This window comes from Ochotona curzoniae, unplaced genomic scaffold (assembly GCF_017591425.1).
Source record: "Ochotona curzoniae isolate NIBS_2020 unplaced genomic scaffold, NIBS_Ocur_1.0 scaffold_2453, whole genome shotgun sequence".
Lineage (NCBI taxonomy): Eukaryota > Metazoa > Chordata > Mammalia > Lagomorpha > Ochotonidae > Ochotona > Ochotona curzoniae.
In genome coordinates, this window is record NW_024467094.1 from 19240005 (window position 1) to 19251555 (window position 11551).

At 55.5% G+C, this 11551-nt stretch overlaps 2 protein-coding genes across 2 annotated transcripts in view; both read right to left on the reverse strand.

Moving 5' to 3' along the window:
* Positions 1-1872, reverse strand: part of AATF (apoptosis antagonizing transcription factor) — a 100936-nt gene extending 99064 nt beyond the window's left edge. Inside the window, exons 1-2 of the mRNA XM_041000283.1 lie at positions 1682-1872; positions 512-703 (exon numbers count right to left, since the gene is read on the reverse strand). Of these exons, the coding sequence (XP_040856217.1) occupies positions 512-703; positions 1682-1772 (283 nt within the window). The 5' untranslated portion in view covers positions 1773-1872. The remainder of the gene's footprint in view (positions 1-511; positions 704-1681) is intronic.
* A 5089-nt stretch (positions 1873-6961) lies between these two features.
* Positions 6962-11351, reverse strand: LHX1 (LIM homeobox 1). Its single transcript, XM_041001120.1, has 5 exons — positions 11095-11351; positions 9162-9388; positions 8781-9058; positions 7674-7839; positions 6962-7405 (listed from the first exon to the last, which is right to left on the reverse strand). The coding sequence occupies exons 1-5, from the start codon at positions 11262-11264 to the stop codon at positions 7026-7028; spliced, it is 1221 nt and encodes a 406-aa protein (XP_040857054.1). The 5' UTR covers positions 11265-11351; the 3' UTR covers positions 6962-7025.
* Positions 11352-11551: the final 200 nt, after the last annotated feature.

An 11551-nucleotide genomic window follows, 5' to 3' on the forward strand; every position in this document is an offset into this window, starting at 1 on the left:
AATGGCATCCTCAGGTAATGGCCATATTCAGGCCCTTCTGCAGCTCCGAAATTCACCTCTCCTCGCAACTAGACGCACACAGCATCCTAACTCCCTTGGAGGGGAGCAGGGAGGATGATGCTGTCCTTTACAGCATCAATCCATGAATACAGCCCCTGACAAACCAAAGGAAAACGGCCAAAAGCAGAGAGGAGCATGTCCGTCAGGCACAATGCCAGTCCCACACACGGCCCTCTTCACCAGCCTCTACGCACTGCCTGCTCTTCACTCTGTTGCAGGGAGACCCATTAGTCTGCACCTAAGGAGTGCAGTAAAGGAATGACTCTTGTCATGACATGCAATGCAGCAACCTGGAAGGTTCCTCCTAATACAAATCAGCAGCCTGTCCTAGGGCCACAGGTGGGAGCACACAGGCGGGTCCTGCAGGCATCACCCAGAAGAGGAAAATCAAAAGGCCCTTAGCCCTGAGACAGTCAGGAAGAAGACATTCCATGCCCTCGTGTCTACTCACCAGATGAAACTGGCAGTGTCCTCTCCCAAGGGTCTTCCTTCCACGCTTTTCTTGAGGTGGTTCTGCCAGAATACCTTCTGTCCGTGTCCCAGAGGGAGGCGGATGCCAATTTCCTAATGCTGCCCACTGCCAGGAAATCACCTGCTCCGTCTTCCCCTTCCTCAAACCTGTCAATCACTCTGGCAGCAGTATCTGGGGGTGGGGGGGAGGCGGAAAAGTCATTAAATTCCCCAGGTTAGGAGGAACTTTCATTTGAACCCCTTTCAATCCTTTCATCTGCCTGGATGTTCTCTCCAAGAGACCCCAACTTCCAGAACAGGGAAACTTGTTACCTCTCAAGGGAGCTGGGCCACCGGTTCTACTGCTGTTCAAGAAGGGACAGCCGACTCCCTGTGTCTCCCAGCACATCTCCTGCTAAGCTCCCAATCATCCCAAACTAGTCTGACTCCTGCGGCACAGGCAGGTTGCCCCACTCCCTTCCATCAGTGCCCTCCCACCACGCCAGGACTCCTCCCATCCTCAAGGGAGTCCCCTGCTCTGAGCCAAGCTAAACAGTCCCCAATGCCTGCCACTGCAATGCCTAAGTCACGGTTCAGCACTTGGATTTATCCCTGCTGATTCTCCCTTCCTCACCCTCCCCTGACTCGAGTTTAAAACAGGATTACTGCCAGCTAGACCTCCAACGGCAGCTTACAGAACAGCAGCCTCACGACCCGAAGAGGCTTAAACAGCACCAGGGATTGCTACTTTTTTTTTTTAAACTATGTTCTCCAAGCAAGTTCTCGGGCACAGCGAATCGAACATACAAATCATCACCGACACTCACTTCTGGCCGTTTTTAACGCAATACCAGCCAGGGTATTCTTGCTGAAACGTAACCTCCTGCCCGCTACGACCAACCCTCCTGAGAACCCTCCAACAGCGCTCGCGCAAGTTGACCCCCAAGGCGCCGAGTCCTCGGCACGGTCCCCCACCCACCCACACGAGCACCAAGTCCAGAGGCCGAAGCCCTCCTCCTGCCGGGCTCAGGGGGAAGTGGCAAGCCGGCGGCAAGGCACGGCTGCCCGTCCTCCTCGGGCTGCCCACTCCAGCCACGCGCACACACGCCCCGGCGGGCCAGGACCCAGCCCCGCGGGGCTCCGCACGTGGCCTGCCCCCGTCAGGCCTTACCCTCCTCCGGGTCGGCCTCAGGGTCCGCCTCGCGCGGCCGCGGGTTCAACAACTGTTCCAGCTGCAGCGCCAGCGGTGGCGGCCCCGCCATCGTCTCCAGGCCTCGGTCGGAAGTCCGCAAGTGAAGGAGCCCGCAGTCACCGTCCCCAGCCGACCGCTCGACGATCTCGCCCAGGAGAGGCAACCCGGGACCGCGCGGCCAACGGCGCTCAAGCTCCCAACCGGCTACTTCCGGGAGGCGCGCGCGAGCGGGGCGGGGCCTGGCGCGTCACTACAGCGTTGCTAGGATCCAGGCGGAAGCGCGCGCGAGGCTGTAGGGAGGGCCGCCGGCCGCGGGAGGGTGCGCATGCGTCGAGCCGGGGAGCCAGTGCCGGGCGGCACGGGAGCGCGCAAGGGCACGTGACTCCCCCAGAGGCTCAGCAGGGTACGCGCGGCCCCGGACGTGGCGGGACAGAGCAGTGCAGCCGGGTGGGCCGACTGGAAAGAAGGGATGCCAGGATAAGCTTCTCCAACCTGTGGTTCCCAGTTGGGCAGCTACACACAGGCTGGGCCCCCTAAACAGACTTGGATTTTTGACAATTAAGAGGGGTCTTGGGAAAGACTCTCCTGTGCCCACAGCGTCCTGGATTTGGAGACTTCCTGTTAGGGATGTGTAAGTGTGAAGCAAACTGTTGGGGTCTTTATTCATGGGAGTAATTGGGGCTCACTAGGGCTGTGCATGAATATAAAGGTCTCTGGCTTCTGCAAGTTGCCTTGCCTGAGTAGGGAGAGGCAGGCAGCGCGGGGATTTCTCTAGGGAACACCCTCCTTGGGACTGCCTTTTGTGGTCAGAGGTGGGGGCGCACTCAGACGCCTGATACTGGCGCACAAATGCAGGCACTGAAGGGTAGACTACAAATATCAACAAAGGGTCCATTTCATTGCATACAGGCAAGGTGAAAAAAGAATTGCTTTGCATGCCCCCCATCCAGCATTCCCTGCAGAGGCTGACAAACGTGGAAACAGACACTGTGTGAGGGCTGTTCTCCTTCTCCTGCCGAACAAGGCCTACTAAAGAATCCTCAAAAGAGTCTGGGAGAGTGACTGGGTGATGTGTTAGAGCCCCCGTTGGGTACAGTCCAGCCAGGCCCCTGGAATGTCATGGCTCCCCACTGCCTCCTGTGGAACCCAAAGGAGTAGAGGCTTCCTGTCTTGGGCAAACTCCCTGGTGAAGAATGCCAGGCTCAGCAGGGGCAGATTCCTTAGTTTGTCAATGTCTTCAAGCAGAGTGCAATCCTGAGCGACTCCACCAAGTGACCATTGCCAGGGCTTGAAGTACATAAAAGTCTGCGTCTCACATGGAAAACACGTCCACCCTTAGTAACACTTAGCAAACTGGCCTCCAAGCTAAGGACGAAGTGGAAAAGGCAGAAAAGTGAGGCAGGGCCCAGCCCACCTCTAGGCTGTAGCATCTGGACGCTGCTGGGCAGCTTGGAAGCTGGACAGGGCAGACACTCAGCAGGAAAAAAAAAAAAAAAGCTAGAAGTCTGCTTCCCACCTCTCTCTTCTTGGTTCTGGTTCCTACTGTCTTGGATAGCCTTCATAAGGACTTAAGATGCCCTACTTTCTCTCTCTCTCTCACACACACACACACACACTCCGAAACGCTACCCCAGACACAGAGCTGCAAAAGGGCTCCAGGAGGGGAGGCAAGGATTCCAGGAGTGAGCTATAACTGAGAGCAGCTGAGCAAGGAGCGGGGATGGCCTCTGCAAGCTCTCAGGGGATCCTTCCCTAAATGCATCCTAGGTTCTTGAGATGGGGTGGCCACTCTCCTAGAAGAATCTCCCACCTCTGACTGCACAAAGATGAGCACAAAAGTGAGCAGGGTCCTGCAAAAGAACACACCTCTCCTCTGCCAAGTGGCAGACATATGTAAGAATAGGTTGGCAGAGGTGGGGTGACATTAGATCTATCCCCCAAGGGTCCCCAATATCTGTCTGTTCACCTGACCTGCGCTTTGAAGAGTTCATGGTATCCAGGTGATGCCTCTAACACCTTCAAACGCCCAGCTCCAAACGCCGGTGTCTTCCCCTGTGTTCCTTCCCAGCCTTGCCCCCCACTCTCCCATCAGCCGGGAGAGACACTGAGTGAGCAGGCTGCTGCTCTGTCCCAGCCCCAGAGGGCAGGTGGCAGGAGGCCCAGAGGTGGCGGCGGCTGTTAAGATGGCTGCGTAAGAAGCCAGGTGGCCAAACCCGGCCCAAGGAGAGGAGGACGCAATAGAAGACCGCGGCGGAAGTGCTCCGGGAGGGAGAGTGCCGCGCGCCTCACCGCACTGCATAGCTGGAGCCCCGCAACAGCGTCGGGCAGGGTAACGGTCCCTGGCACTTCCAGGCCTGGTCTTCACCAAGCCCTAGGGCTTGCAATTTCTACCCTGCTCAGGCATCCTTCGGAGCTGACTGCACCACGCCGAAGGGAGAAGCCGCGCCACTGGCTAGTCGCCGACTGCAAGCAAGCGACTCCTGCCCGGACGCCCAACTCTAAAGCGCCTTATCAAACACCCAGATCCCACAATAAAGCTGCTAAATAATTCAGCAGCCTTGATAGGAAAATGCAGCTTCCCAGTGAGCATACATTCAGCTAAATGAGTGTCTTTGAAGGGGCAGAGGGCTGCGGCTCTAATGAATCCGTTGGCTGTGGCTGAATGTATATACGCTACCAGGGCTGAAAGAATCAGCCCAGCCCGCAACGGCAAAGAAAGCAGAGGAAGAAGTGTGCTGCACTCACAAGCTAAGAGTTTCAAAAGTCTCCCTTGCATTTCATAAATCTTTATTTCTGCAAGAACACTGCCAGATTTCTCTCTGATAGGCATCCCCCAACACCATGAGATAAACCATTATATGGATGCAGTGAAATATTGCTTATCTTAACGCCACCACTGCAGAAAACAGAAACTTGGCTGCGTTTTAACACAATCTGAAAACAGCACTGGAAATTACATACCATTTAATGGGAAACCTTTGATTTTTTTTTTTTTCAAATAAGGACATAAATAACCCAGACAGAAATCTAGGTGAAATGAAAAATTCTGACACACTGATCGTGTCTGACTTTCACACACTCACCAAATCTTTCACAGTGCATCAAATATTCAAATTCCTTCCACGTCTAATGAAGGCTTGGAAGGGACTGAACTACTTTTCGGAACCTATTGGCAACTCCCAGTTGAAATTTCATTTCTACATTAGTTATTTGAGTTCATCTTGCAGAGAAACTTAATATGAATCCTGTGCCATGCAAAACATTTTATTTTTTATGCAACTCTTCACATGTTAGCAAATACTAGGAAAAACAGTTTCCTGTCAGTTCTGCGAAAGGGATTAAAGTATTTCATTTCCAGCTATGGTGTCCATGCTTTTGGTTATCTTTCAAACTACCCAATTAGAAAGCTGGATTATCTAAAGAAAATGAACTGGAGCTGGAAAGCACCAACTCTGACTGTATTTCCAAGCAGCTGACATTCACGGGCGGATTTTGCATGTGCGGGGAGAAGAGGGCGAGAATGCTTCCGATCACGCTCCATCACAGACCGAGACCACTCATTCTGAGCCATGGATTTGATTTCTATTTCAAGTTGTATATTAAACATATCCACGAACATCTCTTCAACCCTATCAGTTAAAGCCACGGAATGCAAATCTGTAGTTAACAGCAGGAAGCCATGGAGTAAAGCCTGGCCGGTATTAGCAAAGGGCTTCAACCACACAGCCAAGGTAAAAAAACAAAAACAAACAAAAAACAAACCACATGTCCCCCAACCCTGCCTCTGTCCCCCGGCTTTGCAGGGCCCGTCCTGTGCCCTACCCAGGCTTCGAGCTGGTTATGGAAAACATCAAAGAACACAGCACCAATTATCTAAACATCAGATTTTCTATTTTTATTAAAAACTCACAAATTTATTCAACATGTTTTCTTTCATACAGTGAATGGTCTAATATGCACTGGAGGTCACACAAGCTTAGGTTTATTAGAACAATAAAAGACATATGAGAAATTTAATATATAAAGAAAAAGTAGCAGCTGCTGACTGCATATTTGACCATAAAATTTAAATATTTTTGGACTTTTATTTTAAAGACACAAAAATAAAACCTGTGTGGGTCTATATAAGTCATTATTAACAATTCCATGAATGTTCAACAGGACTAAAAATTAGCAAAGATGTCTTTTTTTTTTTTTTAAACCTTGTAACACTTTTTTTTTTCTAAACACTTTCTCAGGTTGCTGGTGCCAGGCACCTTTACAGTATTTGTGCTATAATTATTCTATTTGGCAACTGTCTGAATATCGTGTTTTCTCTTCGCCTCGTGTAAACAACACCTTTTTTTTTTTTTTAACATACTAGCACAGTGAGCCCCAAGCCCTGTAAATCTGTCAGAACATCTACAGGAAAAGAAAAGGAACAATTTTGGTTGATTGCTCAAAACATTTTGTTATTGAACAAGAGGTTTCAAAAACAGGATATATTAGTAAAACACTGAACTCCTGAATTTAACAGTATACGTAAACAGTTGACTGTTTTAGTTCAATAGTCTTTTTTTTTTTTTTTTTTTTTTTTTACTTTTTGTGTGTGAGGATAGAATACTTTCTCTTGTACAGCTGAGTTCAAGTCATGTTCCCGGAGCCGGTCCTATCCCGTGTGAGTGTGTGTGTGTGTGTGTGTGTGTTCGCGCGCGCAGAGCTTGGCGAAGGTAGAGGAGTTGATACTGAGGGATTAACATTTAGAATTTTGCAATTTTGGCAAAAACAAAAACCAAAAACCCAGAGACAAAATATATAGAGAAGAGTCCCACCTGATGCGCAGCAGGTCGGTGTTTCTGAAGCTACAAGAGTTTGTGGCCGCTGTCGCTGAATTGGGCACAACACTAGTCAGCTAACTGCCTCACTGCCCTCCCATGACCGTGCCAGGTTCCGCCCTCCCGGCGGCTCTGGAGGGACAGGGCGCACGGGCCTGTGGCTGCTGGGCGCGTCTTTGCGCGCTCAGTGTTTCTGGGGATCCGGGAGCCCCTGTCCAGGTCGCAGGTGGGGACAGTCTGCGTTCCCCTTCTGGAGCCCCAGTCCTGCACCTTGCCAACCAGTGCTCCGATCCCAGTTCCACCTCGAGGCAGATTTGGATCCTGCTCGGTGTTTCCCCTTTGCTTTCCAGCCAGTCTCCCTAAACTTTGAGCACATCCCCGAGGCTGGAGGGAGCGTGGAGGGAGCGGCCTTGCTTTTCAGGTTTTTTTCCCCCCTTCGTGTCTGTTTTCTTAAATAAAAGTTTCATTTCTGTACAACCACGTATTCCGTGCACCGTGAGAGACCCCCGCTACCACACGGCCGCCTCGTTCATTTCTGGGGGATGGGACAGGTGGTTTCCGTAGCTCGCCCCGCCATTGACAGACAGCGAGGAGAAGGGCGGGCTGGGCCCAAAGACCTCAGCTGACATGGAGTGCAGAGGCCCGGGCAGGCTGGGTTCTGGGCTGGGTGAGTCCCCCGGGGGATGTGCCAGGATGTCGGTGAACCTCTGCGCCTCACTCGAAGGGTGGTGGCCTGGCAGTGGGTGCTCCAAGCCACCCAGGGGCGTTCCAGAAGGGCCGGATGAGGGAACGAAGGGCAGGTCCACCGGCGTCTGAGCCTGCGAGGACGGGGGGCCTTGCGGGAAGAAGTCATAGTTGCCCCCGGGACCGTAGTACTCGCTCTGGTAATCTGCGGAGCGGCGGGGAGGAGAGCGTCAGGGCGGGAAGCAAGCCGCAGCGCGCGGGGCCGGGAGGCAGCGGCTGCGGCTCGGCGCTCCCCTTCCTCGGACACGGCCAAGATTTCACCCCTGGGTCTCGCCATCTCTCCAAGCCTTACTCGGCAGCCCCTCTTCTCCAAGAACTCGTGCAGCGCTTTTTGCGCAGCCACCCCGCTTCCTGCGAAGCCCACCTGGCCCGACCCGGCCCGGCCGCGCCCCGCAGCTCGACCGCGAACTCACCTCCGTAGAAGGAGAACGGGCCGTTGGGGATGAGCTCTCCCGGCTCCAGGCGGTCCACGAGCGGCCGCATCCGGCGCGGACTGCGGAAGAAGGCGTGGCGCCGGGCGCCCAGCGCGCTCAGCTGCTTCATCCTCCGCTCCTTGGAGCGCCGGTTCTGGAACCAGACCTGAAGCAAGCAGTCCGTGAGGCCGCAGCTCCTCCTTTCCTTCCCCGCACGCCCATGGGTCCCTGTCCTCCAGCCCTGTGCTTTTCCAGCCCTGTAGTTTTCCGACTCCTGGCCCCTGGGTGTGCATGCGAGCGCGGTGTGGGGTAGAGGACACCTGGTTAGGCTTCCTGTCCGACGTGAAGCAGTTGGTACAGTCGGCGGTGTTTACTACAGGGCACACTGCCACAGTTTCCGCTAGACTTCTCCATAGCCTCTCACCCATAGCGACAGGCACACCCATTGCCCCTGCACAGGTGTGCGCTGCCTCCCAGAGGCCCCAGGGCCTCCTGCTGAGGAGTGCCTGCTCTTAGACGCAGACTGAACACCCCACCACAGGCAGTCACCACGACCCCAGAGCCACTCACACTTTCGCAGAAGGCACGGAACTCAACAATGAGCAGTGGGTCGGAATGGCACCAACCAGCACCCCATGTGGCAACACCGCCTCGCAATATCCCAAGCCCAGGCCCAGATGCTTCCAAAGGGCTTGGCTTCTGCTCCCCAGGGCAGACCCTGGGCAGAACCACCCTCCCTTCCATCCAGGCACCCCGCCCCCCACAGCTTTCTCTGAAGGGGAAATCCTTGCTCTGGGGCTTGTCTGACTGGGCCATACACCCACAGAGTCAGAGCTGAAGACTTTTCTCTTGAAGTTGCCAGACTGATACCCATAGTGTCCTCTCCGCGACTTCCTAACTTGGTATGGGGTTGTGCCCCAAGCCGGGTAAGTTAGGCTTAGCTCCAGGCATCTCCCTCTCCAGCCCCAGTCATTTCAAAGACGGGGAGCCTCTGCAGCCATACCCCGTTTGCCCCAGCCCCCAATCCCAGCCCCTGACTCACTGCCTTCCTCCACACTGGGCTCCCCCAGCCTGGACAGGGTGCTCTGAGGGCCCTACAGGGCTAACCTGGATGACACGCATGTTGAGGCCAGTTTCCTGAGCTAGCTGCTCCCGGATGTGTCGCGTGGGCTTGGGGGTGGCAGCGAAGGCGGCCTTCAGCGTCTCCAGCTGTTTGGCTTTGATGGTGGTACGTGGCCCTCGGCGCTTGGCACCCAGGTTCTGGTCATCATTCTCGTTGCTTCCTCCTTCCTTGTCCGACACATTGGCACTCTCTGAGTCCTTGGCATCGTCCTGCGATGGGTCTTGGGAATCCGGAGACAAACTGGGGTCACTGCCCGTGGTGGCTGAGGAGAAGGAAGTGACAGGTTGAGAACAGGGACCTTGGCAGGACCTCCTCCCCCAGGACCCCCACCTGCCCCTGGGGACAGCCAAGAATCAGGGCCTCACCGGAGTGGAGGCTATTCTCTTTGGCGACACTGCTGTTATTTAGGTAATCCTCTTTGCACACGAACTTGTTCTCATCAATGATGTAGAGCTCCTCGCCGGTGGAGAGCTGCTTGTTGCACATCATGCACGTGAAGCAGTTCAGGTGAAACACTTTGCTCCGAGCTCTCCGGACCAGGTCGCTGGGGGAGATGCCCTGCGCGCAGCCCGCGCATTTGGTACCAAAACACCTACAAGGGACGAGTACAGGGGTTGTTGGCAAGAGGCAGGGAGGAGCACCAGAGAAACAAGGGAAAAGAGAATAGAAGTGATGTGGGAACTGATGTGGGAAGGAGGAAAGAGGGAAAGCGATGGTGAAGCAGGCTGGCCAGGAGGCAGGACGCACCAGGCAGCAGGGCAAGTGATTGAAGCGTCACCCGGCTAGAGAAGAGTAGTCCCAAGCTACCTCCCAGCCCCTGCGTAGTCCCGGGGTAAAGAGCGCAGACGGAGGGTTGGGAGCACTCTTCCATTTCAGGGAAGTCAAACTGGAATGTGAACGCCCTGTAAACAAGGCCCCCGATAAAAGCGGCTTTCCCTCCCAGGTCTTCTGTCTCCCCAAAGAACCGGCACAATGGGCTGGGGATAGGCGAAGTTCAGCCCGACCGTGGGAAAACAAATCTAGAGCTCCGGTGGCTGTGGCTGGGTTGCTGCCAGGTTCCTGCCCGAAGCCGGCAGATTGGCGCAACCTGGAGCCTGGAGAGTGGATTCTAGGCGCCTGCTGCGCTGTGCGGATGTCAGGCCTGTGTAGCCCACTGTCACCGGCAACCGTTTCTGATCCAGCCACAACTGTGAAAAGCCGGTGTGGCCGAAGAAGGCTCGAGGCTCAGCTAGCGCTTCCTCTAGGACCCGCGCGTGTTGCGCTCCGCACCACGGCTCGCGTAGAGCCGATCCGTGCATCCCAAAGCGGCCTGGGCTTCTAGATCAAGCGGCCGGGGTGGCTCCGCATCCCTCCCTGCTCGTCGCTCCCTCCCCATTTTTGTCCAGCACCGCAAATCTAGAGAAAACAAGCTAAAGCCAGGCGAAATCGCACTGTTTCAAAGCCGCCGGATGCAATTAACAATTCGCAGTTGCGCCTGTTGTTCTCTGTTGACTTGCGTGTTTGTAAGGATGTGGTAGCAAGATAGTGACCTTAAGAAAACACAACTTAAAAGCCAAACAAGGGAGGGGAAGGAGGGCGGAGGTCTCTCAGCTGCAACCAGCGTAACCTCGGCTTTTCCAACTGTTGGCCAAGCGGTGAATAGCCGCAAAGGCGCGGTGCCTGGGAAGGCTCCAAAGCGGCCCCGCCGACTGGGGATGTTCGGGACAGGAGAAGGGAAGCAGGGAATAGCTGGGGAACTGCCGGGCTACAGTGGGGCTGTTTGCCCAGGTCTGCACTAGGAGGCCGGTCCGGGTTTCGGGAAGGTTCCCGCGTCTGCAAGTTCGACTGTCAGACCGAGCTGTTCCCTGCCCCTGTCTCAGCAGGTGGCGGGGACACTGCCTGCCAAAGGCGCCGCAGTTCCCGCCAAGACTATTCCGAGACCGCCCAAGCAGTGGCACGGAGTGAGGTCCAGTTCTAAGCTCAGCCTCGGAGGCCCAGAGGGAGCAGTTGTTGGAGAGCCGGGACACCCGGTCTCTTCCACACTTGCAGGGGCTTCCGAACCGGTGGAGGGCTCAGGCCCTTTCTTCCCAAGCACGTGTAGCCCAGACGGACCTCCTAGTTTCTAGGACACAAGCAGGGCCGCGCGTCACCGGCGCCCAGCGCGCCAGCTGGCGAAGAGGCGGCGCCCGCGGGACTCGCTGCGCTCTCCCGAGGCAGCTCTACCGCAGCGGCGGCGGCCACGCTGACCTCTGATCCGAAGCCGGCCGGGCACAGCCCGCGGGGAGGGAGCGACAGGGGCGCGGGGTGGCAAGGACTCACCGGAAGAAGTCATTCTTGCAGTAGAGCTTGCCTTCCCGGGAGAAGCACTTCTCGGTCAGGTTGCATTTACATTCACAGCACTGGACGCACTTGACGTGCCAGGCCCTGTCCAGCACGTTCAAGAGGAAGCGGTCCAGAATGGGCCTTTTGCAGCCGGCACAGTGCACCATGGTCTTTGGTTTGGTTAGGTGAGGCCCGGAGAAGGGGGGCGGGAGGAGAGGGACGGAGGGAGCAGGCAAAGCTGAGGGGATGACTTCAGAAGAGGACCGATGAGAACCCCCTCGGAAAAGAGGAGCAGACCCTCGCGGCAAGCGAATCAAAACCCGCACCAGGAAATCAAAACAGGGCCGCGTCGACTGGACGTGCGCCACGGGAGTCCCAAAGCTCCGGAGGGCAGCCCGGGGCGAGAAGGAGGAGTCTCGGGCACGAAAGAAAGCTACTCTTCTGCCCAGAGCCC